Here is a 27,890-nt window from a genome sequence, read left to right on the forward strand (position 1 = left end):
ATACGTTGAAACTAAACTGTGATTGTCTTATAATCTTCTACTTCATACTTTTCACTTAAACTGCTTAAAGAGGGATCTTCTACAATTATACCATTGTTGCCTGGGCAAATTCTACCTTTTATCTATGATCATGACTTCCAAAATTTCAATTCCAGCTTCACCTTCACAAACAAAATAATTGAGAGTGGCATTCTGCTTCCATCCCCTCTATGCCTAGACTGGAACCAGCAGGTACAGTTGCGGTACTTAGAAGAAAAGCTTTCTTATTAAAAAAAAAATGAATAAAACCAAACCCACAAACCTGAGCTCTAAAACTATCTTGTGTGATTTGATCTGCTCTCTGAAGAGTAAAAAAAAAACAACCAGTACTGGCATTCAGCAGTGCAGACAGGTATGTCTTCACTGTTCTGTAATGATTTGCACTAAAAATAGTTACCACTCACATAAGGGGGCTTTACTAAAAATGCTTACCCTGCAATGTAGCACATTTAGTACATCTTCAATACTTTCCCCCCACCCCATACATACTTTTCATCTTGTCTCACCTCTCTCTCCTCACCTTCCCCACTAACTACATGCACTTTCTCTCACTGCTTACATAAAAAAATCAGTATTCCCCCAACCCAAAATTTTCTGCTCTCAAGCCCAAGTAATTTATTCTCTATTTGTTTCTGCATTAGTATCAGTTATAGGAAAATTGCTGGGCTGAGAAGGATTATGTCCTCCACTGCTGACCCAAACCGAAACTAGGAACCAGCTGTAAGCTAATGGGTCACACATTCTGTTCTAAAATGACTTCTTAATAAGAGACAAGACAAAAAGCCAGCAGCTATTTTAGTCTCACTGCAACCATGCAAAGAATTCCCACTGCCTCTTTAAATAAATAAATACATAAGTTACAACAATGCAGTTGAGTTCCACTGTGAGAAGCCCAGGCCAATACTTAAGGCCAGTAGTAAATGATCGTCAGACCAATAGCTTTTTTGTGCGTAGGTCCACAACTACTGGGCCTGTTTGGGTTAAGGGGATGAAAAGGCAAACTGCATATTTAAAGTAGTGAAGGATTTCCATGGCAAAACCAAACACAACAAAGCTTCCAATGTATCTTCAAACCACAACATTGTTCTTTTGGCCTCAGTGTTCCAATTATAACTGTTGGCCAGCTGAACTTAACAAGCTAAAACGGTTCTATTATAACCCAAGTGTTAACAACAAGCACCACTAAACAGGAGTTAAAAACAGTTACATATTAATTTTGGTAAAGATCTCTTGCTAGCCAAACAGTAGGTAAACTTGGCTCCACTGGTCTCTGCAGGTGTCATCAGCTTGACAAAACTGGTGTGCCCAAATTTTGGTAGCTAATTCTTTGGGTGAGAGACTGTGGGGATAAGCTGGTCTTCTAAATACTGCCCAAAGATTTTCTTCCAAACAAACATTTTGTATAAAAGTTCTATGTGCTGAGCTGTTGGAGTTAGTTAAATACCCAACAAGAAAGTGTCATCAGTTTGCTCCTTCTTCATCTTCATCTTCTTGTTTAATAACTAAAATACCTAAGAGGAAAAAAAAGAAGGAAAAAGAATATAGATTAAAAATAGATTATATACAGAAGGATTAGCTGACACTGATAGATCTGAAAGCTTCTCTGTTAGGAATGATCAGATTGGCAGAAAGAGGAGAGTTGCATTTCCTGCTACTGTTTGTAAATGACCTGAAATTCTGGATGCCTGAACTGCTTGTAATGGGAAAAGCCATCAGCTGATGATATTTCTCCAACTACAGAATAAAAAAAGATACTAAAACAGGACCTACAAAGATCAGCCGTAGCTTCTGAGAGATGAAGCATGTTGGTTCAATTGCCAACAACCAACCAGCACAACACCCTTCTGTTTCTGGGCTCATATGTACATGATTAAGTATGGGACACCTGCTCACTGAGACCTGACTGGGGCGTCCAGACTAGAAAATACATTAATATGGATCCACAAAGCAATATGGTCATATCTCAGGGATAACTTGGAAATCATGGGATAAACCTGCATTGCATAGTAGCATCTTCATCTACACCCACCACTTGAGTATTAAAAAACCCAAACAGTTACATTTATAAAGTCACTTTTTAGCAGCAGTAGAACAAAGGCAGGATGTTAGAAAATATTTCTTCGCTGCAAGAGTTATGGAGCTTTGGAATGGTCTGCCCAGGGCAGTGGTGGAGTTACCATCTCCTGGGGTGTTCAGGTGACTCATGGACCTGGTGCTTAGGGAAATGGCTTAGTGTTGACCCTTCTGTGTTGGGTCAAGGGTTTCTTCCAACCAGATATGAACATATCATAAAGCATCACAGAATATATCTGTGACTTGAAAAGGAGAGAACAGCTCATAAATTGAGGCTCACTGCAGTGACAGGAGTGAGATTTTCAGCATCTAGAAAACTTGCATGAAATTTAGAAAGCTTGTCTTTGCACCAGAAGCAAAACAGAGCATGTCCCTGCCTATTCCCACCCCTCCATGTCACTCTCTTGATGAGAAAACTAAATAAATATTGATGGGGATACTGTAATTCAACTTGGTAGATGAAAGCCTTGTTAACTTGTTTATCATAGAATCTTAGAATCAACCAGGTTGGAAAAGACCTCCCAGATCATCCAGTCCAACCTAGCTCCCAGCCCTATCCAGTCAACTAGACCATGGCAATAAGTGCCTCATGCAGTCTTCTCTTGAACTCTTCCAAGGATGGCGACTCCACCACCTCCAATGGCAAATCACTCTCTGGGAAGAACTTCCTCCTACCATTCAGCCTATACCTCCCTCGGCACAACTTGAGACTGTGTCCTCTTGTTCTGTTGCTGGTTGCCTGGGAGAAGACACCGACCCCCACCTGGCTCCAGCCTCCCTTCAGGTAGTTGTAGACAGCAATGAGGTCACCCCTGGGCCTTCTCTTCTCCAGGCTAAACCACTCCGGCTCACTCAGCCTCTCCTCATAGGGCTTGTTGTTCCAGGCCTCTCACCAGCTTCATCACCCTTCTCTGGACATGTTCCAGTACATCTTTCTTGAAGTGAGGGGCCCAGAACTGGACACAGTGATGAGTGCAGGGGAAGAATAACCTCCCTTGTCCTACTGGCCACACTGCTTATGATACCTCTTTCATTTCTCTCTACATGCTAAAAACTGTTTTGATAACATCAAGTGTAAATATCAACTGCAGGCTACAAGAACACTTGGATTTGACACTCCAAAATCCATTGAATGCTCTCAGAAGATCCTGCAGCCAGGATCTAAGTAACTCCACAGAGAGGAGGGAGGAAAATGATTACACAGGCAGACAGATGGAGTTCACTAGCTGTCTTCATATGAAGCTGTTAACTCACACCGATTGCCTCAAGCCCCAAACTCACCGTCCAGCTTTTTCAGTTTGGGTACCCGTTTGGTTGCTTCTTCAATCCAATTGTTCTGATCAGAGGCATATTTCTCTTGCAGAGGATTGCCTACAAACACCAGATCCTCTAGTAATGGCAGCTCTGCCAGCCTCACAAACTCTGCTGCAACCACAAAGATGAGAACACTGACCAGATTGTGAAACATGGAAAGTACATCTGCACCACACAGTCCCTTTAAACTCAGTGCAAACATAAACAGCACAGGATACAACAGCATAGAGATTGCTTGGGCTTGAGTTGGCATCAGGTTGAGCATTTTAAGAGAAGTGCAAGAAAGATGATTCAAAGAACAAATTCTATTTGTCTAAGAAGTTAAATTCAACATTCTAACTACTTTTATTCTCCTGCTTGAGTGGATATTGAGGGATTCTGTGCAAGTCTGCATGTTTATGAGTGAGATTTAAAACCCTGTAACATGCAGAACTGTTTTTCACTTAGTGACTTAACTCATGCATTCACCACACTACAGGAGAAGATACAGTAGACAGGCATGGCTTACCCCAGTCTTTCACCAAATTATTTGACATATAAAGAACCTTCAGCTTCTTCATTACACGAATACCCCTCAGTTTCTCAATGAAGTTGTATGAGATCCACAGCTCCTCTAAAGTCTCTGCAACTGCCTCCTGGAAAATGACAGGATTACTCAGGTAAGCAAAAGTGGATCTTCCTTATTCTTAGATTCTGTCTTCACCCCCTAAAGATCAACTCATGAGAAAATACTGAGGTGTATTGGTCCTCATTTCCTTTTAAGCCAGTCTCTAATTATGCTTGACAAATAGTCATGAGAATTACGAGCAAAGAATATGAAATGTATTTAGGAGGATTGAAATCATAGTATTGGAGTAAGACAGGGAATAGCTGGCTGGAGTAGTTGTTCTTATGGCATAGTGGCAGAAGAGACAAATTTGGCTGTTTGTGCAGTGAATACAAGTCAACAATTGCTTTAGAAGGGAGTTTACCCAATATGAGGGAATTATTAATTTCAGGTGCATGTAAACTTTAGTCAGACAGAAGTTGGTTTAATAATTCTCTCAAAAGAGAGCGGTTTTAAACCAGTCATTATGCAGTGACTCTGCATTTCACACTTGGGAGATCTCTAAAGGTGGGAATAGCTTTGAAAAAAAATGATGTAGCAGAAACATGCAGTGTTTCTTGAGGGAAAGAATGAATCCTATATTAATAGGGAAAAAGTTGTTCGAATAAAGTTTTTTCTGATATTAACTCAAATGTTACAAAATTGATCAAATTTATCCTCAACAAATTTTCCATTACCTAATAGACTTATTCCTACCACCATCTCCTCCCCTAAAACCATACTGCTCCAAGTGCCAGTAAACATAAAAAGGAAGGACTCTCACACAAAGTGTGTGTCCATAGGACTGCTAATGTTTGTAATAAAGACGCGTAGCCTAAGTAAAAAAATCCTCATGCAAAAAAGTCTATAGGATTTATCATATAAAGCCAGTGGAATTTAAAGGGCTTTACAGACAGCAGTTTTCAAATAGAAGTTCTGCTGATCTTTGGCAAAGACAACAAAATCTCTCTTTCTAAAATTCTTTTTATATATTAAATTTGCCCTGAAGAATCACTAATTGTGAAGAGTTTAAAACCAGTGAGATTAGTTGAAAATTCAGAAGCAATGTGCAGGAGGATGAACAGGTCATAGTGAAAGGAACAAATAGGTGGTGAGGCCATAGCATATGTTCTACAAAGACTTTTTTGAACATAGGGGCTAGACAGCACCCCACTCTGTTGGTGAAGAATTGACAGTAAGAAGCACATACCAATCCGTTCAAGTTCTTTATGTTATTTCTTCCCAAAGACAGAATCCTCAGATTTTCTGCAATATAAACCAGAAAGTTTTTTGTTAATAAACAGTTGATTTTTTTTTTTATATAAGAAGTTGCTATAAGTCAGGTAAAACATAATCTGCACTTTGGATAGGTCATCTTAAGAAACGATGACCTAAGAGAAATTAAACCAGGAATGGATGCAGGGGACAGCTCAAAAACACACTCAAAAATACAACGCTGCTCATCTGTAGGTTACCTTGCTGAAATTCATTCCAGATAAATATTGAATAGTTATTTCACCTTGCTTCTGAACTCTTAACTGATAACTTGCTAATTTTGATCTTACACAGTTCATATCCCTACTTCTCCATGAAAAAGTTGTTCCAACCTTATTTCTAAAGATAGCAGATTTGAGTTCTAGAATAGAGGCAGCATGTAAATCTGTCTTACAGAAATCTGATGATAAACAGTATTTAACTCAGGTTAGCACCCAGACAAATTACCTTCCCAAGTGAGCTGTTCTGACTGGGGTTTAGTGGAGTACTGGTGTTACTCAAAGCTGTCACAAAACAGCAGTCTTTTTGTGTAACGTTTTCGTTTTCCACACAAGCTTTCTTGCAGGTGTAAATAAGCAAACTGAGTTGCAGCAGATAGCTGGGTTAACTCTGGATCTATGCCTCTCACAAATGTTTTCATGCTTTTCAGATGCATTAAGCTGCAATATCTAATGACCTTGTTTTGCTGTTATATATATATAATGATTGAAAATACAATGTACAATAACCAGTGGCAAGATCAGTGTCAGTTCCAGCCAAGCAGCAACAGATGCTCCACAAATAGCACATGTAGTGGCTAGAGATTGCTACAAGTGAAGATTCAGATCTGATCTAGAACAGATGGTTGTATGTTTGCTCTCAAGAAAGGCAGGGATGAACCCACACCTGTGAAAACCACACCTGGCAAACATTCTAAACCAGGATGATTAGTTTTCATTAAAAACCTGAGGTACAACAACGAGTCTTGATTTTTAAACCCAAGAGCATAACACATGACCATGCTCAAAACCTGAAAAATCATAAGAAGTCTAAAGCCTACTACAGCTAATACTCTCCAGAATATCCCAAAGGATCCCCATCCACAGGGGAGAGAGCTTTTGATCTGGCCAGATATTCTTTCTGTCACATTTCTAAATTGTAAGTTTGCCTATTTTTTGACATTTGTAATAAGTGGAAGGATACTAAAAAATACAAAAATGACAGATTGCTTTAAAAAAACATGCCTTACTATTTCTAACTGCTGTTGCTGAGTTTTATTACTGTCTTCTTTTAAAATACAGACTATCACAGAATAAAAGACCTGCTTCATGGAAGGTTTACACTGCATAAAACATAGAACTAACATTTGTTGATTTAAAACATCTTCCTTATGTGTACACATGCAGGATTGTGATCCTTTACACAGAATGATCTACTCAATAAAATGAAAATACCAGGTTATATGCATTAACCACAACCTTTTCTCTCTGAAGAGTCTGACAAAAAAAAATCTCAGCTTCCTCTCTGCAAAAGACAAGCATGTAATAACTAGTGGCCTGGTTTTCATAGCTCTGAGTACTGCTTTCTCTGTCTTGCACAGAAGCCAAGAGATGGTGAGTTCCTCATTCTATACCTTTAAGAAAAAGACCACATAGTTACAGCTTTCCTGGCTTTAGGATCAAATATTTGGTACAAACTGGAGGTTTGGATTCTACATTTTATTAATAGAAGTATTTAAGATACGTTAAAGGTTTTTAACATTTTATCACACCAAAAAACCCCACTGGTTTCATTTTTACATATTTTTTTTGCTCATGAATTACTCAAATGGATGTGTTACAGTACAGCTGTTTGGAAAGAATACTGGAATATCTTCCCCTTGATTAGTAGTTGCAAATTTGCTGGAGTCTGATCATATTATGCAAACACATGTGTTCATCAAGCTCCTTGACAGCCCTGCTGGTGTGTAGTTGGAGAGGGTGGGATTACAGGGTTCTTGTTTGTCCACCCAGCAGTTTGATAGGGACAGAAAAGCCTGGAAGCTTGAACTCTAAACCTGCAGCTCTCTCCTAGCCTCATGCCATGAAGCCGAAGTCCATTTGGGACTTCTGTCCCAAAGTCAGTAACCCACTGAGTTTCAAGGATTCATAGACAGCTGCCCAAAAAATAGAAGTTAATTTACATTTCTACTCAGGTGCACACCCATTTCAATTACATCCAGAATCAACCCAAGTATGTCTAGTCCTCTGCAAAGTGGAATGGCATTTTGCTGTCCAGGTCTAAACTAAAGCACTCCAACTTCACTTCATTTAAATACCGCACTTAAGGAGTTGTTGAACTGCAGACAATCTCTATCATGAGTGTGGAAATTGGTCATTAAATCACTCTAGAACTGCTTAGGCGTTGAACACCACAAGAAGGTCCACTGTCAGGTACGAAGGTGCTTTCTGAATGGATTTTTGTTGTTGCTGTTGTTAAAGCTGCAGAGTGAGACATCTCCCAAAGCTAGTGCAGGGATACGTGCTTTAATGCACCATTACTGCCAAACATGCACTCTCCTCTAAGTGTTCCAGTTTTAAAGGTCATTTCTAATTCTCCAAGAGGAAGAGATTAAAAAGTGTATGAATAAAGCCAGACACAGGTACAAATTATGGTACATGTCCTGTTCAAACAGGTAGAAAACAAACATAACCCATCCCTGGCTTGTCACTTACTTAGGCTGTTCAAGTTGGCGATTCTTTCAATGCAGTTTGTAGACAGCGATAGTTTCCTTTAAAAGCAAGAATAATCAATTCACAGCATACAAAGCATCACTGTACCAGCAGAGTGCCATGTCCAAACACCATCGCATTAGAAATAATTGCCTATTCTTCTCTCATTAGTAGGTGAGCTAACTGGATGTGTGAACTGACTCTAAAACATCTTCTGCAACTTTATTTAGCTTCTGTGAAAAAGTACTGAATTAGTGACATGGCATACCAGGTTATCTTTTCATGCCTAGCCTTATCAAATGCACGGATGTTTATTGCTGCAACAGCTCTAATCTCTTTCTGAAAGTCCTGCTTAACTTTCTTTTTTATCTTTCTTTTGTACAAATTCTAGACTGGATCATAAATGTGACAGTTAGCTGATAGACTCCAAAGGTGAGCCTGGGGACAAATATCAATACGGAATCTATCCTAACATCTTCTCAATTACATGACAGAGATCTCTGAATTAAAAGAGGAATTGTGTGAAAAGACAATCTCAGTAGAGAAAAAAAAAGAAAGCTGCTGCTTTGGAGGCCACACTTAAACGTAATAAAACCACATGTGCACAGTGGACAGCAGAAAAACTGAACATTAATATAAAGAGAATATTTGGCTTCAAATTAGTTTTTAACTGAACTTACTCGCAGTTAACAAGTGTGGAGAGAGATTCATCCATCCTCTCTACAGGAGGAATCTGACCATACAGTTTCACCTCCTTTGCCTCTGAAGCCTTCTGGCCATTTTTTTCTTCCTAAAGAAAAAAGAAGGTGAAGAAGTAGTTCACTGCTACATGTGATTACTAAAAGTTACTGCACAAAAAAATATTATAAAAGTAGCTACTACAGACATAATTCTAATATACTACTAAAAGGTATTACTGAAGAGAGAAAGCATTTTGAATGCTGTTTATTAAGATTCCTGTTGGTGTAGCATGAAGAAGGGAAGGCTTTTTAAGATATCAAAAGCTTTTCTCTCTCTCCAGCTACCTGAAAGGAGGTTGTAGTGAGGTGGAGGTCTCTCCCAAGTAACAACTGACAGCAGGAGGAAGCAGCCTCAAGCTGTGCCAGGGGAGGTTTAGATTGGGTATTGGGAAATACGTCCTTACTGAAAGGGCTGTAAAGCATTGGAACAGGCTGCCTAGGGAACTGGTGGGGTCACCATCTCTGAGGTATGTAGAAGATGTGTAGATGTGGTGCTGAGAGACATGGTTTAGTGGTGACCTGGGAGTGCTGGGTTGACTGTTGCGCCTGATGACCTTAAAGGTCTTAATTCTATGATGCCATCATTACATATGCTGTGTTACACTCGACCAATTTCACTAAGGGTTACTCTGCCCTAAAAACATGGAGAATAGATGGAGGTTTAAAATCTGAATGGAGGCACTTCCATGGAGACTGAATACAGGGACTTCTGCTAGGGCCAGTCTGTAGCAGAAGCAGATTCCTAAAAGTTTTGACAGAAAAATCTCCTTCCCACTCTGCCCAGAAAACTCATAACTCACAAGACAAACTGAGCATGCAGGAGTGCAAACCTTAACAGATTCACAGAGTTAAGAATTTCTAAAAAATACTTCTAAGGAGCCATTAAAAAGACTGGAAGAAGATTATTTCACAATTTAGAGAACACAGCAAAGGACAAATTTCCCATTTACAACTAGGCTGGTAATTTTGCAGATTAAATACTTATTTAATTGCAGAGCTTTAGAAAAATGACCATAACTTCAGCATTTGGGTCTATTAACAGCCTATAAATGTAAACTTCTAAAGGAATGGGAATTGTTGCCAAACCACTCGGAACAAGTATCTATTTAGGTAGTACCAACAGATTTTACAGCTGCCTCCCTGCCAGCACAAAGGCAACATTCTGTCAATTCACTCAGTGTTCAGTGAGAGTTACTGGAGCTCCGTTAACAAAGGAGCAATCTACTCGGTGCTTTGAGAACAAGGACTCTTGTCTTCTCCCACATTTTTATACAGCTACTGACAAGTGAGTTAGCTGAGGTCTGGCCTTTCATGGTTACTTTGTAATGAAATTAATTGTATCTCAGAAGTCTTTAAAGAATCCCAGCAGCACAAGATCAGATGTTGATAACATTATTTGCGCTCTCATGTACTCAAACTATTTCAGGCAAATTCACTTCATAAAGAATTCGGATGCTGCCTTGTGTATTTGCTTATATTCCAGCTTTTGTCCAAATTCAGTGTGATATTTTTACTCATAATTAGCGATTCAGATAACAAGCGTCAAGTGTTTTGCTACAAATATGGTGACATCTTCAAACTAAGCCACTACATAAATGTGAAACTTCCATTTGTTTTTCTAAGAACAACAGTGTATCTATTTGCATTTATACTCAGTTTGTAATCAGGTTATACAATAAATAAAAATAAGTGTTTTTTTCTTAAAAACGTGACAGGGAGAGAGCTTCCAGCAGAGACTGTGGCCAGCAGTGAGTGCCTGCAGGAAGAAAATTCATCCTGAGTGCTGAGCACCTGTGGAAGAAAAGTTAGGTCAAGGACCACAAAAAGCCACAGAGAAACCACAGGTAGACAAGATGCTTTCTAAAGAAAGGGGTTATATGTTTGTTAAGTCACTTTGATTTAAAGCTGCTTTGATTTAACTAATGTCACCCTGACTGTAAGGCAAACAGAGGAAAAACATCCAGATCCAATTTTACAAGTCACATGGACCCAGATTCAAAGCAGTAAAAGAAGACTGAGACTCACTTTGAATGACATGAGCAGAAAACCAAATGCAGCACTGTTATACCTAACATGACTGGAAACTCATGGATGCAGGTGTCTAAGAGGCATGCAACAGAGGTGCCCATGGAAAATAAATCTTTAATGGGAACACTGAAGGTTGAACATCCTTGCCAAAAATGGCTTTCTAGAAGGCTCCAAGGTCAGGTCAGTCACCACCCCAAATGACTGTCTGTATTAGGAAGAAAAACATGCAAGAAGTTTATTCTGCTTTGCACAACATGAGGGACTGTATGTTAAAAGTCATTAGCAGAAGTTGCACTGACTTACTGTACTGAAGAATTTCATACTTGTTTATTGTGTGGGAAAGACTGCACTCAGGTAAAATGAACAGAGCACAATTAAATCACAAGACACCTCCAACTTCAAATCTCTGTGAAGCCTCAGGCCTTCTGTCAACACACATTCAGCAGAACAGACTCAGTTTGATAAGGATACACAGAAAGTCCAACAGAATGTGTTATATCTCAGTAACAAAACCTTCACTTTGATAGACTTGTTATAACAGGTGTTTTAAGCAAACCTAATTCTTACAGTAAGTTTGAAAACCAGATTTAGCTGAATACAGTCAAGCCCCACACCACAGAGGACTGCAAAGCAACCAGATGCTATTCTATACTTACCCATTTGGCTAGAGCTTCTTTGATAGTTGTAGCTTTCGCCTAAAAATGAAACAAATTCAATTTTGAATTTTTGAGTTTGCTTGTTCACTGCAGACCTATCTCCTCTCCCTTCTCTCTCCCTATCATTCTCATCCACTTCCCCCTACCACTTTCATGTACTGTATGCTCCAACTGAGCCTAAGAAGTCGGAACTCTTCAGTGTCCTGTACCTTTATTTTGCAGTGTACTCCATAGCAATTTCAGAAGCAATGAATTGGCTTCATGTGAGGACATGATAGTCCTGATCTTACTCTCGGCCTTGTGTGGAGAATGGGTTTGGGACACTGCTTGTTAGCTTTGATAATGAATTTCTATTAACTTAAATGACATAAGAATGTACTGCAGTAAAAAATGTGGTCTGAATGTTCTTATAGCACCTTGTTTTCTATTTCTGTGCACTGGCAGCTTCCTGAATGAAAGCAAGTCTGTGAGTAGACAGTGATACAGATAAAGACTCACCCACTGACCAACTTTGTTGTCACTAACTCCAGTTTTTATGCCCCATATAAGAGTCTCATCAAAACCACATGATGATATCCAAAACAGTAGTATATAGAGAACCTATGATATATTCTAAACATTAAGCATCTTCTAAGATGTCTTTCAGATTAAGGTGGTTCCAGAGACCAGCCTTCATATAAACTAATCAATAGCCACTGTAACTTCCAGAAGCAGCCTAAGGCCCAGCAATACCTAAGAGCCTAAGTGTGCATCTCACATCTCAAAATATACCTTCATTTAGACATCTATCACTGGGTATCCTCAGATGGTCCAGCTACTTCCACCCACTGATAGACATTTGTTGTAATCCTGTCTATAGCACAGGATAGCTACTCTAGTCCTATTGTAGATGACCTGGCAAACTTGCGCCATGGCAGTAACTCACTGGTGTCTGCATACAGACATCTGCATGACCGAATCACCTCCTCCCATTCAGAAGATCACATTCCTAGTTCCCACTCCAAAGGTCCCATGAAACTTGATTACCAGCTACTAGCGGTGCCAGCAAAAACAGCTGGTTTCCAGTTCATTAGGAAACTTTTTGACAGAAACTTCACTGTGTTTTTCATTACAATAGCCAACTGCTACAGCATTCAGTACATGACCTTGGTCACTCATGTTGAAGACAGAAACAGCTTTGTAATGACCAGTGCCTGCTTCTGTTTCAAACTCATGCCTAAAACCAGATTGAACTTTAAAGCCAGTGATCCACATGAACACAAGCAGCAGCTTTTTCCTTGACCTCTGCTGATCTGTCTCATCCACTGTAATATCTAATTGGATGGAAATATGAAATCAGCTTAGTGAGTTATCTGGAGAAGACCTGTGAAGAATTTAGTTTTCTTTGAAATGCACTTGAAATTTCTATAGATAAATCATCATGTCTTCTGCCAAGGGAGGGTACTTAAGGGAAACCTCCCTGCAAGAAGCCTATTTTTTGTGTTCCTCTATCTCCATATTGAACAATTTCCTACGGGAAGCTATACTAAAGAAAGTCAGACTACTTAAAACATTGAAAATGCCAAGCGATCAACAGCTGCAACTGCCACCACCATCATCAGCATGGCGGGAATAAGAAGCATTATACCTTAGGAGTACAAAATACTCCATCCCTGTACGATATCATAAGTTGTAACAAAAGAAAGTATTTTCCCCCTCCAAACACGTCTGGTGGAGAAAGAGTATTTACAAAAGTCAGACGTCCAAAACAAAGTAAGCCAGTGAGACTTTGCCTTCATTTGCAAATATTTATTTATATGTTTAAATAGAACAAATCAGAATCGCACAGCACAGATACCAAGCCAATCACGGTAGCAATCGCCGATTCTGCTGCCTCCAACCCACGTACTAACCCAGATTTAGATAGGGTGGCATCCCTACTTTGGTCGAGCCTCAAAATCCTCCTTTTCCAAGGCCACAACGCCCCCGCCGTAGCCAACGCCCTCACTACTGGGCTGCTTTCTGCCCAGCTTCTGCCGTGCCCGAACTGCTCAGCGCCGGAGACCGGGTCGGAAGAACCCCGGGCGCGGAGGGCTGGGATTCGCGCTGCCGCTCACGCAGCACCGGGGCGGCGGCACCACCACAACCGGCTCCGGGAACTGCTCGAGGACAGCCCCGAGGAGACGGCGTTCACACACCCTCGGCCCTTTCCACCCGCCGCGCCAGGAGAGCGGCACCGGCTCCCTCTCTATTCCGCAGCAGGCCCCGGCCGTCGTGTGCACCCTCAGCCGCCGCCGGGTCCGGGGGACTCCGCGGCTCAGACTGTGCCCAGGCTCTCGACTTACCCAGCAGCCGCTCGCCCGGCCACTGCACCCGCAGACCCCACACCCTCCCGCAAGACTCCCGCGCCGGCTCTGAAGGGACCCACCATTGCCGTTGCTACCGTTAACGCTCCGGTTGCTATGGCGCGGCCGTCCCGCACGCATGCGCAGGGCCAGCGGCACGGCGGGGAAGGGAGGGCGAGCGCGCGGCCAGCCACACCGGGCGAGCATAGAGAAACGCTGCCATAGAGACAGGCCCGCGCCGGAAGCGCCTGGGGCGAGGCGCTCCGCGGCGCACTGTGGGACGGCATGGCTGGTGGGGCGGGGGGCCTGCTGCAAGGCGCCCCCTGGCGGCCGGGAGGACCTCTCCCCTCGCTGCGGCCGCCTCCCGCCCTCCCTCCTCCGGGCTCGTAATGGCAAAGAAAAAACAAACCACCGCCGGGAGCATCATCAGCTTTTTTAATTGAAATCAGTGCGTGACAGAAGCTACAGCAGCCTGAGATTACCAGCGCCAGCGCCGAACGCCCATGCACAGCGGCGGCGGTTTGCTCCCGCTCGCTGGCACTCAGCGCCCCCGCCCCGCTCAGAGCTAGTGGCGCCATCTTGCTGCTGACTCGCTGCCCACCGTCCTGGCGTCTTCTGGAGCCCCAGGATCAGCTGTACCTCAGGCCTACACCTCCCCCAGGTTCAGACAGTGACGCTAACCCAAGCAAAAAGTCCCACCGAAACACCGCGGGAGCTTTGCCAGGTAAGGAATGCAAAACAGGATAAATTACATGGCTTTAACAAAGGCTGTGATCAGGCACTCAGTTTAACGGGTGCTTCAGGGAGTGACGGAGTGTCTGTGATGAGGGACTGTAAGTATACACAACAGTAGTGCAAAAGTTGGCTGGTTTTCTAGAAACCCTTCTGTGAATTATTGTCTCCAAGAAGATCCTGACATGTTCACAAAATTATTTTCTAAGTAAAGTTGTATGGTTTATTTTTCCTGCCTTCTTGGTTTAAAAAAAAAACCCAATACTCAGTTTTCCAAACACATGAACTAGTCTGAAACAAATAACACTGAAGTCTTATACAGGCTTGCTTTTCCGTAAAGGAACTGTTTCTATGTATCTTTCAAATTGCATCTATCTGACATCTATTACTGGATTGTTTTAAAGGTTTCTGCTTTGGCAATGGAGTCTGAGGACTTTTAAAACTGTTCAGGTTTTGTTCTGTTTACAACTAACATTTACTTCCTGAGTCTCCAACTTGCAATCTTGCATGGCAATGGATACACTGAGGTAGGCAGTGTGGAGTCACAGATATCAGCACTGAGAAGGAACAAAGTAGGGCTAGAGGCAGCTTCCACTACCAAAGATGTACCATGAGGAGACTGAACAAACTGAAACCTTCAGACAACCCTTTCTTTTATAGTTGCGACTTGGAATGAGTTTGGAAGAAAGGCAAGTTACTAAACCTGGGTGACACCAACATGCACACCAAGGCAGGTTGTAGTCCTGGACTTCTGGGGCTGATGGCTGTACTTGAGGTTCAAGCACCAGATACACCTTTGCAAAGGCATCTTCAGCCATTGAAAGGATTTAGAGACTAGGCATGAAGACATATGGAGTGAGCAGGATGGAGCTTCCATTCTAAGGAGTGAATAAATTGTTCAATTGGCTGTGACGGTGTGTGGAAAATGTAAGAACTCAATCAAATGATAAGGAGTCATAAGAGTTGCAGAAAGCTAATGAGACATGAGCAACAGCATCATGACAGTTAACTGGAGAGAAAAGCTCCCTGAGGGCAAAACAACTTTCAATACCATAAATGAAGGTTGTTTTGTGTTACTGGGTAGCTCTCAAACTGGTCTGACAAAATCTTGGAAGGAGAAATTGTATGAATAGCAGCCCTTCTTACACAGGCCGCCAGAGCTGACACCCTCTTGAGCCATCAGCTAGTGTAGGAAGAAGCTGTTTCTCTATACTTGAATGGTGGGGGAAAAAATAAGGCACTAGCCAAAAAATAATTTGTATCTCAGGCAATTATGAAAAAGATACCTTAGACTTGGAGCGGTTGGTTTTGGGTCTTCGCTGTTGTTATGTTTGAGGTTGTTTTTTGTTTTGTTTTGGTGGGATTTTTTTAAGTATTATGATTTTAAGTTAATTGTTGCCAGAAGGTGACAGCTTTCTGCAGTTAGTCTTGATCTTCTACTGGATATGTCTTCTCTCTGCTCTGCTTCTTTTCTAAAAACAGTTGTCAGCATCTGTTGACGTTATTGCTAAAGTCTTCCAGAGGTAGTTAATCCCTAACTTAATGGCAGGTGTTATTAGTTCAAAACAAGCAATGAAGAGAGAACTAGAACATGCACATATTGTAAGTGCATTTAACAATGTTTTAACCCTTCCAAGAGATTTTTAATACCCTGAGTGTCAAATGTCAATCTAAGACTTTACAGGAACAGATGGCTGCATTCCTAATACAAGACAGTGCTAGTGCTGCCATTCTCCTGGGATGACAGGAGAGTACTCTTTCCCATTCTAAAGGTAGTTCTTCATGTTAAGAAACAGACTGTCAGTGGAAGACTTATCAGCCTCATTAGAAATAGATGCCCTCATCTTCATGTAAATAGAAAACATTTCCAAAGCATATGTGGCTGTAAACCTTAGAGTTCTGAGCTAAGGCAGGTTAAGAAGACCCAGAACCAGAATCATATAATTTTCATGTCAAAGTTCATCATCACTGGGTTGTCATTATGCCCCAGGTGTGATCCATTCTGTCACTGCTGAGAGTGCAGGCTAGCTGTTAAATACTCCAAGTCAAATTCTGCAAGCAAGAAAATATCTACTCCTCTATTCAGATACTTGTTTCTCGACATCATGACCAATTGAGGTCAAATTTATACTGCAACGCAGCCTTCTTTATCAGTTTCACTTCTCCTCTGTGTACCTAGTTAAAATAACTTGGGCTAGTCCAAATAAATCCCTGTAGTCCTGAATTTATGCTTGTAGATAAATAGTCTTTTGATTACTTTGAAGCTTTTCTCTGTCAGTCCCTCCAAGTCACCAGTCATTTTGGTGGCTCAAGCTCAGTCCTCTGCAGTTCTGCAACACCTTGCAAGTGCTTAAATGTTCATCCCAAATGCAAGTGCAGAAACTCCTGAATCTTCCCCCAGGAGTGTTCCTGTGCATGGGCATGTGCTTTGCTCTCTCCACCTCCCAGAACAGGTACCCCTAGAACACGATCCATAGCTACCTGACAAAATGGAGTAGAAGGAGGATCAATTCGGTGACCTGCTCCTGGATAACTCAAGAGTTCAAAGTTTTCTTTCCCGTGCTGGCGTAGACGCCTGATTGCCAGCTCAGCATATAAGGAGCTCTTCCACATACGATCATCTTCCCCTACCACAAAGAGAAACTGACCTTCTGCTTTCTCAATGGGGATCGTGCAAGAAGAATTAGCAGGGTTCATGGGGTCATCCAGAGCATCGAAAACATCAAAGACACCAGTGTCAGAAACACTGACCTTATTCATATCAAAACGAAGCCCAGGCAGAGTCATCTCACCATAATGGAGGTCTGCAATGGTGTTTGAACTACAGGCAGAGATGGAGACAGCAGCCACGACTTCTGGCAGGAAGGTGATCATGGAGAGTGCTAATTCTGCCCCTTTGCCAGTCCCAATCACTCCAACTCCTGGTCCCCTCACCTTCAGATATGATTGGGGGGGGGGGAAGAAGAAGAAAGGAAGTTTGCATAATTGTGGGATTAGTCATTAAATGCCACTGGAGTGGTGTTATTAAAAAAACTAATCAGTTGGGTTAATTATTCATGTGACTTGTTGGAAAGCTACAGCCTGGACACAGGCTACTCCCTCTGTTTAGTGTCTTATTTTTCAGAGACAACAAGAGCTATCAAACCCTACAAAATCACATGGACAGCTATAAGAAGTACCATCACCTGGACCTCACTTGGTCCCTACTGCATATTTTAATGCAAATACTTTTTTTTCCCAGAACAGGTAGCAGGAAATTCAAGCACAGACTATTGCTATGGATGTCTCAGGCAGATAAAGTACCCCCACTTGAAGGATTAGATAAGTGGCATTTAGTCTTGTCCTTTTGTAGCCTGGGAAGAAAACTGAATGCAACACCCCAAGTAATCATATCAATTCCTTTGCTGACTACTGAATGGTTTTGTGACATCCTCTACCTTAAACTAACTGCTCCCATTGAAAAAAAAATAAACATTTAAAAGTCACCACTGCTTCTGTTTGGAGCATGTTCCAGCAATTCACTGCTCTAATGACTAGGAATGTTGCCACTTCCAGCATGAATTTATTTAACAGATAGCTTGTGCTGGAAGAAATTCACTCTCTGCAGTCATACATGTAGCTGCCTATGCAGGACTTAATTTTTTCCATTATTTGGCATAAACTTGGCTAGCAGAAATTAATACCCCCAAAAAACCATCACCACCACATAGGTATGACTGCCACATGCTCCCTTGTCCTCAGCAGTAATCTCCCATTCACTCACTTTTGGGTGACGCTGTAGGAATCTAGCTGCCTCCTCAAAGTACTCAAGTTTGAGTTCTTTCATGACTTTAGGCAAATCTTCGAAGTCAAAATATGGCAGAGAAAGAGCAGCAAAACCACGGGTAGCCAGAAGACTGGATCTAAATTCTATCAAACCTCCTTCATCACCGTACATGTCAATCACTCCTGGAAAGGGACCATTCCCTGTATTGAAAAGAACAGGTAGAGAGGACAAGTTACCAAACAGGATACTAAAAGCTATCTGGTGAAGAGTGAACAACAAAATATAGAAGGCAGAAGACATCTTCTATTAATAGTCATTAATTTTCCATTTCCACAGCAGAGATTAGAGAAGTGGTGCTGTGTCTCACATTAGCTATTTCAAACTAAGAATAGATCCTTACTTTCCTGTAAAAATATGTGAACAGTTAAATTTGGGTTTGAAAAAAGGAAAAAAAAAAGGCCTGTTCCAAATGCATTTTTCCATGATCTTAACCTCCCACTCTCAGAACAATCATACTGTAAATCGGCTCTTTTTCCACAAAGAAGTCATGCCTTAATTAGCAAAGTGCAAGCTCATACAAATAAGATGAGAAGAGCACTGAAGCATTGAAATCCTGGAAGTAAGTTCTACTTTAGAATTAAGTGCATTGAGCAAAGAACAGCAAAGAAATACCCACTGCTAGATGAGATCAGCTGGACTTAGTTTCTCTGTCTCAACATCAGCAGTGTAACACTTGGCAGCAGAACTGCTGGTGCAGATGTGAAGAGGCAGAGTGTAAAACTGAGAGCTGTGTGGGTGCAGTTATGTGTGTGACTGATCTGTAGATAAACATGTATATACACGTGTACAGTCAGTCCTGCAGAAATAATCAGGACTAGAACAAGCATGCTTTCACAGCCAAGGTCGTGTTGTGTTTCTCTGACGTGCCATGCCAGAAGATCTTTGATTAATAAGCCAAGGATAGTGCCTCTTGGAACTATGAGGACCCCAGTCAAGGAATTTCTTTTATTACTTCTTTTCCGTGCCCACCAGATGTCACCACTCATGTACTCGGATCCAGCTCACTGCAACTGCCTCAAGCACGAAAAGCACCTGCTTGTGTAAGAGAGCATTAACTGACACTACTGACACGATAGACACGGGACTTCTGGCATTTCAGACTGATTGAGAAAATCAAGTTTTGGACAAGACATGCTCAATGGGGGAAACGTCATAACTTAAAGCATGAGAAAAATCAGTAAAAGACTGAAACATGCTTCTGGGTTCCAAAAAAAAAAATAAAAATCCTAGCAGTTCAATATTCTACTTGAAGGAAAGTATGTCTGGATAAATTTACCATATGCCATGACCAACAGGTACCTTTAGTTAACAACAGTCGGCCTACATGGTTAGGGAAAAAAGTATCCATTCATCACCCTCACCTGGAAAATCAGAGTCAAGCATGAATGTGTTTCTCTCTCATAAAGACCTCTAACTCACACAAGGATCTGAGACTGCCCAAGTTTATGGTCCCTGCATAACTTTCCAAAAAGTAGGATAAAATGGACTAGACAACTTTACTACTGCTTAAAAACAAACAAAACCTTCAAACCCCAGGCCTGTAACTCTAAAGCCTGCATTAAAAAATAATCATCATATTATGGTGTAAGCCCACTCCTGTCATCCTTTAGAAAGAACAGATCATGTTTAAGATCCCTATCCCTATTCCCAGAGCAAAGGCATAGTAGTAATGCTGTAACTGGATCCGCCATCAAGGATGTCAGTACCACTTATGCAGTGATTCCAAAGTTTTCCACACTGTTACAATGCTTGACATTCTAAAGACAAAAAGACGGTTTCACCTTGCAGCTCTCTGCATTCCCACGGAGCTCAGTAAAAATCCAGCTCATTTCCCAAGGGAGGCTATATCAAAACAACCACTTGACAGTGATGAAAAACCCAGAATGCTGACTAAATATTTCATCTAAAATTCAAAGTTCACAGTCTTTTTTTTTTTTTTTTTCCCCTCTTTTTTGTTTTCTTCCTCAGAGGACTTTGGATCCATATCTAAATGGACAAAACTATTATTGGCTTGGAAATCATTCACTGAAAATACTTAAACTCCTAATAACTGCAATGGTACTGACAGGATTTGCTGAACCAAGTCATAAATTTGAGTTAATGTGGAGGGCAGTTCTATTAGCACAACGGTCAGAGAAATACACAGGGTTTAAATCGTGACTTAAGTGTACAAACATCATCATCAGTGTAAAGTTTCATTTTCCAACAACGCGGGCAGTTCACCAGAATATCACAGCTCATAAAGCACAACCATCCCACAAGCAGAACTTGCTCAGGAATTTATTTTGCCTTTATACCACAAAACGATTGTAGTAACTTAGTTCTAGTGCTAACAGGTGGAATACCACCAATATTTTCTAGAATCTCTTCTGCTGCTCTGTTCATTGGCATGTATTGCACTGGGAAATGCCTACTCAGGGTAAAATCCTTGGGAGATTTAGCACAGGCTCATATGATTAAGCATATCAGTTTTTCTGAGTGTTAGATGATGGTATTCCTGACCAAATATCAAGCCCGTTGAAAAATCGTCGAGTTGAGTGCAGCGACACGGTAAACTCTACAACCTCTATTGTATAGCTTCTGCCGTCTCACCAAGAGTGACCTGCTCATGCCTTGCTCTGCGCTGCTGCTAAGGATCATGCAGCGCGGCCACGACGAGCCTCCCGGAGCGTCTGCAGCCGGGCACCTATTACATATCAGGATTTCCCGAGTGATATATATCCTCTGGGAGATTTTCTTTTACAAGAGGTTTCCCTTGCTCCGGGCAGAGCGGCCGGGGCGTCCCGCCGGCACCAGGTGGAAGCTCTCCGATCGGGCCACTCACCCGGCGGCAGGAAGAGGGAGCCCCTTACGCCTCCCTCCTTCAGCCGGATCCTCCGCACGCCGGGGGCCGTGAACCACCTCTCCACCTCAGCCTTGGCCACCACCGGACCCGGGATGGAGCCGGGCAGGCTGTGGCCCTGGTGAACCAACATCTCCACCTTCATCGGAATGCCAGTGTTTCGGGGAAAGAGCCGCTGGTACGGCCTCTCCATGCCGGCGGGGGCAAGGCTCCAGAAGAGCCCCATGGGCTCCACACCAGTGTAGCTCCCGCCGTGCGAGGCGTCCGTGCCTAGGTGCAGCTGGCCGCGGCCGTCCGCCCTGTAGTGCGCACACGACTCGAAGAGGCAGCCCCGCTCGTCGGCCGCCACAGCCCGCAGGGTCACCGATTGCCCCGGGCCCAGTCCCGCCACCTGTGTCTCCACTCGCTCGTCCGCCAGGCCAGCGGCAGGGGAAACAGCCACGCTCACAGCCCACCGCCTCGGGGGCAGGGGTGGCGGTGGGGCGCGGCAGAGGGCTTGCCGGACCGGGGCCAACGCGGCCACAGCCACCACTCTCCACATGTCGACGACAGGTGGGAGAGAACTGCTGCGCCAACGGCAATAACGGTGTTACCGCCACCGCCCCCTCCAGGCAGCCTCAATCGATAGTAGAGCTGCACAGCTCCCGTAGCCACAGCCGTGCGCCGGACCCACTCTCCTCCGCGGCCGCTCCGCCTCCGCGCCGCCTGAGCACTCACCCCGTCCCGCCTCCTTCCCCTAGATCGTCACACCCTCTGCAGCGAGCCGCTGGGAGAGGTTAACCGTCTGTTTTAATCCATTAAAAAACAGTGCAGAACACATAAACACGACATAGAATTAATATTAAACAACTTCAGCTATACCATGCAGCTTGGGTTCATAAGGCACTGTCATTAAGGTCTTAATTTTCAGACAATAGCGCAGTCTACAAGCTCTGTGCGCCAAACTAGACAGTCCCTGCGAGGGGGGGTGAGAGTGGGTCCTGCTGCCTCCGACCCTTAGACCCAGAAATGAGGCCCGCAGGGCTCAGTGAGTGAGACCTCTGCTCCCCGAGTGCCGTAGCAGCTCCTTCGAACCTGACTGCCCAGCACTTGGTGCCTCAAGGGGCCGGCAGGTCACCTTTGCCGCCCTGCTATTTTCAGCAGTACTGTCAAGCAGGCAGCTGTAGAGATATTAAGAATATGAATACACAGGCAAGGAGAAACTGCCCTCCAACAGTTTCTGTGGGCCTACACAGGACTATCCATCCCTGCTGAGAAGATGCCCACAAACATTTCCAGGCATAACTACCAATGGGTCCAGACGTGTTGCTTCTTCATGCTTCTAAATTTTCCAGAACCACAGAAATGCTTCATTTCTACTGCGTGTGCCCAGAACGTTATGTCGTGCCCTGGGCTGCTGTTGTTTGTAATGAAAGATGTGTTGTCTGAGGATGCAGGCACAGCATAGCTGGATTTAGTAAATGAATTACTGGATATGAAGTGTTAAGGCAGATGCTTTTCAGTGATGTGGAAAAAGAGGAAGGTGGAGTTATGGAGAGAGAAATTCATAGAAAGAACACAAATATTACTGGATGCAGGACAATAGAAATACCTGCTTCCAGAAAAATGAGAGCACAAAGCTGGCTCTGGTGAGGGCAATGCCTCTGAGAAAGCTAAAGCAAATTTGGATCCTAGTTCTCACCCTAAATGAATTACCCTCCACTTATATTCACATTCAAAGCAGACACAGCCTTGCATTCATAATTTTTCTAGATAGTAATCCTATACCACACACAACAGGAGACCAAGACCAAAACTCTGAGGGTAGAGGAGGATGTTAAAAGGAAGCAGATCTCATACACTTGCCCACTGTCATCCTTCAGGAAACCTGAAAGGTTATTCTCTGATGTTCTTTGTTCTCGTTCAGAGCCATTTAACAAAACAAACTTGAAACACCAGTATTTTCATCTATAAAGCGACCCATCTCACATCATAGCTTACTGGATATTCCAGACGGCTTGCCCGTGAGGTGTTTGTGGAAGAAAGCTTGGATCTGCTGCCAAGCATCTATCTGTGCCTCGCAGTGTGCCTTGGGCTCCCCTCCCCACATCACAAATTTGCCAACTAGCAGGTGCATTGAGGCTGCACACATTGGGAAAAATGGGGGTTCAATGTAGTGCCCTGCTCCAGGATAACAGATTATCTCAGGCTTTTCCTTCCCATGAGCTTGCAAATGTTTGCTTCCCTCAATCGCAAAGAATTCACTTTTCCAGTTGCGATCATCCTGGCCAACAATGAACAAGAAGTGACACTCAGCCTTTTCCAAAGGGATAAAGCTTTGGCGGTCAGGCCCTTCCAGGGGGTTGTTCAATACATCAGTAATATCAGCAATCCCAGACTTGCTCACTTTGGTGCGTTTTATATTGAAACCAAGGGGTGGAATGGTGATGTCCTTGTAGCGAAGCACTGCACCCACATTTGCCACTGAGCTGTTGATAAGGGCAGTGGCTGTGATGCCTTTTAGGAAGGATGCCATAGACACACAAAGGTCACCTCCCTTTGAGATTCCAAGCAAGCCAATCCCAGGACCTTTAACCTGGAGGGGAGAGAAAAGAAACCACAAGCCATGAAACACAGCATGCCACTTCTTTAAAATATTGTCATGTTTGCAGTAGCATCTGTCTGCAGTAGAATATGCATCCCAGGAATAGAAATCTAAGGTCCTGTGTGCAGGGCCCATGTCTGAAGAACCCTGGAGCACTGTTCCAAGCTTATAAGCCCTGCTGAGACTATGATGCTGTCATTGGTTATGATAATGTGTATTTGTCTGATTTAGCTTCCCGGAGCCCAAAATACCTAACAGAACAATACAATAATAGGATGCTTTCCTCTCTCCCCCTTTTGGAAAGAAAGGAATTAGATGTAGAGAGGAAAAAAGGATAAAACACCCCACAAATAGTCTTGCTTTGATTTGAAAGTTAAAAACTTTAACAATAAATAAAAGGTATTTATGGTAAGGAGAGTTACAAAAAGGTATAGGGAAGGGAAACAAGGTACAAAATATATGTACAACCAGATTGATGGCAGTGGATGGAGGTAGATTCATGAAAGGGTTGTCCCACCATGTGGTAGGGTGGCCACGCGGCAAAACCAGGAACAGCAGGAACAAGGATGGTGCTCTCAGGCAGGCAGGTCAAAGGGCAAGAGCAAACAGCAAGTTCTTCTGTTTTTATAGAGGGTCTAGACATGAAGTGGGAGTGGGCTAACCACTACACCTGGGGTCAGGTTCAGACCACCTCCAGGAGAGTTAACCCTTTACATAATGCGATTCATATGTTCAGCCACTGTCTTCAACTCCTCTAATAAGAAGCTAATGTGGGGTAGCAGACTCCACATCAGCTGCTGTCCCATTTTGATACTATGCCTGATGTCTAACTCCCAGTGAAAAGGAAGTCTTCTGAGGTAGCTTACTTATTAAAACGTATCTTTAAAAAAATCACCTATTAAAACCACTTTCTAAGTGAACTGTACTGTCCTCAGGAGTCAACCTAGAACAAGTTCCCTCATTTTCTTTTACACAGGCAAATTAATTAGAAATGATCCTTCAGAGTGATGACATCTTTTTTTAGAGATAAATAATCTGTAGAAACAGATTATTTAATAACACAACTGTTCCAATATCCAAAGCCCCACGGGGGTAAAAAGAGACAGCAAGAAAATTTAATACCTTTTGTGCCTTATCACTAGTATAATAGGCTCCAAATCCACTTACTTTGAAGCATGGGAATGGAGAAATTAGAAAATATATCTGAAACTTTGCAACATGTAAAAAACATGGTGAGGCTATCAGTGGAGGTGCTAATAGGAGGATCCGGTACTGCTCTGAGGGTTGAAAACAGTGAGGGAGAAGCAATTTTTGAAGACTTTTTTCATAGTTTTTTTGGGCAGAGAGACAGCATGAGCAGGTAGACTTAGAGCGACTTAAAAGCAACCAAAACCTTAAACAGCTACTTACCTCTCTGAGCTTGAGGAAAGTATGAGTTCTCCATAGAAACCAAGTGTTGCCTCATGCGATTCTAGTTATTGTCATGCCCATCTGCTTGGAAGATGCAGAACTGAGCAGGGTTCTCTTCCAAGAAGAGTTGACTTAGAAGGATTTCCAAGTTCACAACTAGCTACTAAAGCCCACAGTCACCAAATACCAACTTTTGAGGTGATTTTAGCAAAACACAGCAACCAATGTGTACTGGTGGACTTCCTGAGACTTTGATCACAGAAGGCTACAAAACAAACTAATTACAGCCAACTTGAACAGAGATGCTGTTTTAAGTACAGCAGCTCTGCCACGTGTGCAGTCTGAAAAGACTAGTGAAAGAGTGTCAATGAGCAAACCAACCTGTGTGTGTTGTAACATATAGTTTACAGCTTCTTCAAAATATTCCAGATGGAATTCCTTCATCTCTTTGGGGAGATCTTCATAGCTGTAGTAAGCCAGAGCCAGCACGGCAAAACCATAGTTTGCCAGCAAGCAAGCCCTGTATTCTGGGAGTCCTCCTCCAGTTCCATATAAGTCAATAATTCCTGGAAAGGGACCAGTTCCTGGAAGAGAACACATAATAGGACACTTTAACCCACAGTTTAAAATTTATACTCTGGATTCATAAGCCTAGGAATGTATCTTTTTAATGAAGAAAACAAACCACAGAGCAGCAAAATGGTACTAAGGGTCATAAATTACTGTCACTAAATGGCTACACTGCTTTAAGACTAAACAAGGACAGCACAAAACAGCAGGTTGACTAATGTTTTGGATAACATCAGGGTACAAATGTCTGGAAGGAAGAGATCTTTTGACAGTCACAACTAGTCTGTTATAACATGTAAATTCATTGCAAAAGTATCAAGCTCTGCTTCAAAAACACCTAGGAGGCTTTTCTCCAATGCATTTCTCTGAAGACTAATCCAAAAAAGCTCATTGTCTGATGGTTCCAGCTTCTCAGTTTCAGTGTAAATATACTGTAGCCATTTATTTTGGGATTAAGAGAAGAAAAGCATTTGCAACCAGCCTTGCTAAGCTGGTGAGCGAAGCTTTAGATCAGGTCCATTGGGGTCAGGGATTTAAGCACAGTGCTGAGAGACATTTCTGCAAACTGGTAACAAAATATGGAAAGGAAAAGGCTAAGAGGGAGAATCCTTCTCCTACTCCGAAGGGAGGATAAGACTTCCCTCAGGTGTCTCCAGATTAACATGAAGAATCTGGGCAGCAAACAAGAAGAACTGGAAATTCTCCATCCACAAGGCTGAAAACCAGTTAAGAGTCTGAGACACTGTCTGGGACAGCATGTATGATTTTGGCGCTATCATGGAGGGATAGACAGGAAGAAGCAACTTGGGCACATGGAGTTGCAGAGGTATGCTTGGTGAACACCTGTGAGTTGCAGGGGGTAGGAAAGGTGGTATATGATGGTGATGTGGCCATCACAACTCAACGAAGAGACAGCAAGATACAAGGCTTCTTACAGACAACCAGCAGAAGCCTGGATAGCTGCTGGGAGGACAACACAGCATTTGTCAGGCAATCAAAAAAACTCACAATTATTATTTTCTGACAAAAAATACTGCAGGACTAAACCTGTTTAATGCTTAACTTGAGCTGCTTACAAATGGGGAAGAACTGGAAACAAATGTAGCAGCAAAGGCAGTTTAAAGTTCAGGATTTGCAGAGAGGCTGCAAAGGGAAGTAGCAGGCTTAGGACTCCACACTTTATGAGAGCAAATTTCAAAGAACTACCTACTCAAAGAGCTACTGCTGATTTTCCAGGAAAATAGCCAGGTAGATGAAAGGTTACTTTGAAGTAACAAAAAAGGTACTGTGATCGATGCCTTCACGTCCAATATGAGTAAATAAAACAAACCCACGTATGTTTCAGCCCATATAGCTGTGCGCGGCCGGCACTTACCGGGAGGCAAGAAAAGCGTCGCCCGGATCCGCCCCTCTCGCACCGGGACTCTCCGCACCCCATCCCGTAGGAACGCCCTCTCGTGTTGTGCCTCGGCCAGCAGCCGCCCGGGGGGATCCCCGTGGCCCTCGAACACCTCCAGCTGCAGGAGGAAGGGGCTCTGCACATTTCGCTTCACCAGCCGCCTGAACGGCTTCTGGGGCTGCAAAGCCCAGAGCAGCCCCATAGGCTCCAGGCCAGAGAAGCTGCCTCCCGGCAGCGCAGGGCAGTGGGAGAGGTCCAGCGTCCCATCGTCCCCAGCCTGGTAGTGGGCACGGGCCTGGAAGAGCTCGTCCCTCTCGTCCCGCAAGGACGTCCGCAGCGTGACCTGCTGCCGCGGGCCGAGGCCTCTCACGGCGATGGCCAGCGGCTCATCGAAGAGGCTGCGGGCGGCAGGCGAGAGGCAGATGACAGGGCCCATGGAGGAGAGGCTGCAGGCAGATGCCATCCTGGGGCTTCCTGCAGGTCTGTGGCGCTGTGGGGCTGCAGGCGTGGTGCTGGGCCTGGGCAGCTGCTGATGCCAGGCATGGGAGCTTGTCCGGCACAGAAAGCGAGCAGCGACCCGCCACATGAACCCGGGTTGCTTCCGCTAACCGGCGGCGGATTCCGTTGCAGGCCTCTGCCCAGCCAGGGACTGGGTCCGGGCAGCCGCTAGCGCTCCCCGGCTAGGCGGAGCAGGACGGCAGGCCCTCGCCCCGCCTTCCTTACGGGCTCTGGGCGAGTTCTCTGCCAAACGAGCTGGCCTGAGGTCTGTCCTGGCTCCCGCTGGGGCCGGGCGGCAGTTGGG

General features: G+C 43.5%; 3 protein-coding genes across 4 annotated transcripts in view; 1 reads left to right on the forward strand and 2 right to left on the reverse strand.

The window, feature by feature from the left end:
* Window positions 1-1,019: 1,019 nt before the first annotated feature.
* DNAL1 (dynein axonemal light chain 1) lies at window positions 1,020-21,801 on the reverse strand. Of its 2 annotated transcripts, XM_064146880.1 has the most exons (10): window positions 21,108-21,801; window positions 18,221-18,423; window positions 17,209-17,391; window positions 11,402-11,440; window positions 8,658-8,767; window positions 7,981-8,036; window positions 5,223-5,278; window positions 3,935-4,061; window positions 3,394-3,537; window positions 1,020-1,550 (listed from the first exon to the last, which is right to left on the reverse strand). In XM_064146880.1, the coding sequence occupies exons 1-10, from the start codon at window positions 21,664-21,666 to the stop codon at window positions 1,501-1,503; spliced, it is 1,527 nt and encodes a 508-aa protein (XP_064002950.1). In that variant the 5' UTR covers window positions 21,667-21,801; the 3' UTR covers window positions 1,020-1,500. The 2 variants fall into 2 exon arrangements, with proteins under 2 accessions (XP_064002950.1, XP_064002960.1); XM_064146890.1 differs by lacking the exons at window positions 17,209-17,391; window positions 18,221-18,423; window positions 21,108-21,801 and adding an exon at window positions 13,809-14,303.
* The window catches only part of NUMB (NUMB endocytic adaptor protein), a 128,660-nt gene continuing 114,920 nt past the window's right edge, over window positions 14,151-27,890 (forward strand). Inside the window, exon 1 of the mRNA XM_064146797.1 lies at window positions 14,151-14,449. The gene's annotated coding sequence lies outside the window, so the exon portion shown is untranslated. The remainder of the gene's footprint in view (window positions 14,450-27,890) is intronic.
* On the reverse strand, window positions 21,897-27,836 carry LOC135177235 (acyl-coenzyme A thioesterase 1). The gene is made up of 3 exons (XM_064146903.1): window positions 27,065-27,836; window positions 25,501-25,703; window positions 21,897-23,700 (listed from the first exon to the last, which is right to left on the reverse strand). Exons 1-3 carry the CDS (start codon window positions 27,672-27,674, stop codon window positions 23,095-23,097), a joined length of 1,419 nt encoding a protein of 472 aa, XP_064002973.1. The 5' UTR covers window positions 27,675-27,836; the 3' UTR covers window positions 21,897-23,094.

Source organism: Pogoniulus pusillus, chromosome 1, assembly GCF_015220805.1.
Source record: "Pogoniulus pusillus isolate bPogPus1 chromosome 1, bPogPus1.pri, whole genome shotgun sequence".
Taxonomy (NCBI): Eukaryota; Metazoa; Chordata; class Aves; order Piciformes; family Lybiidae; genus Pogoniulus; species Pogoniulus pusillus.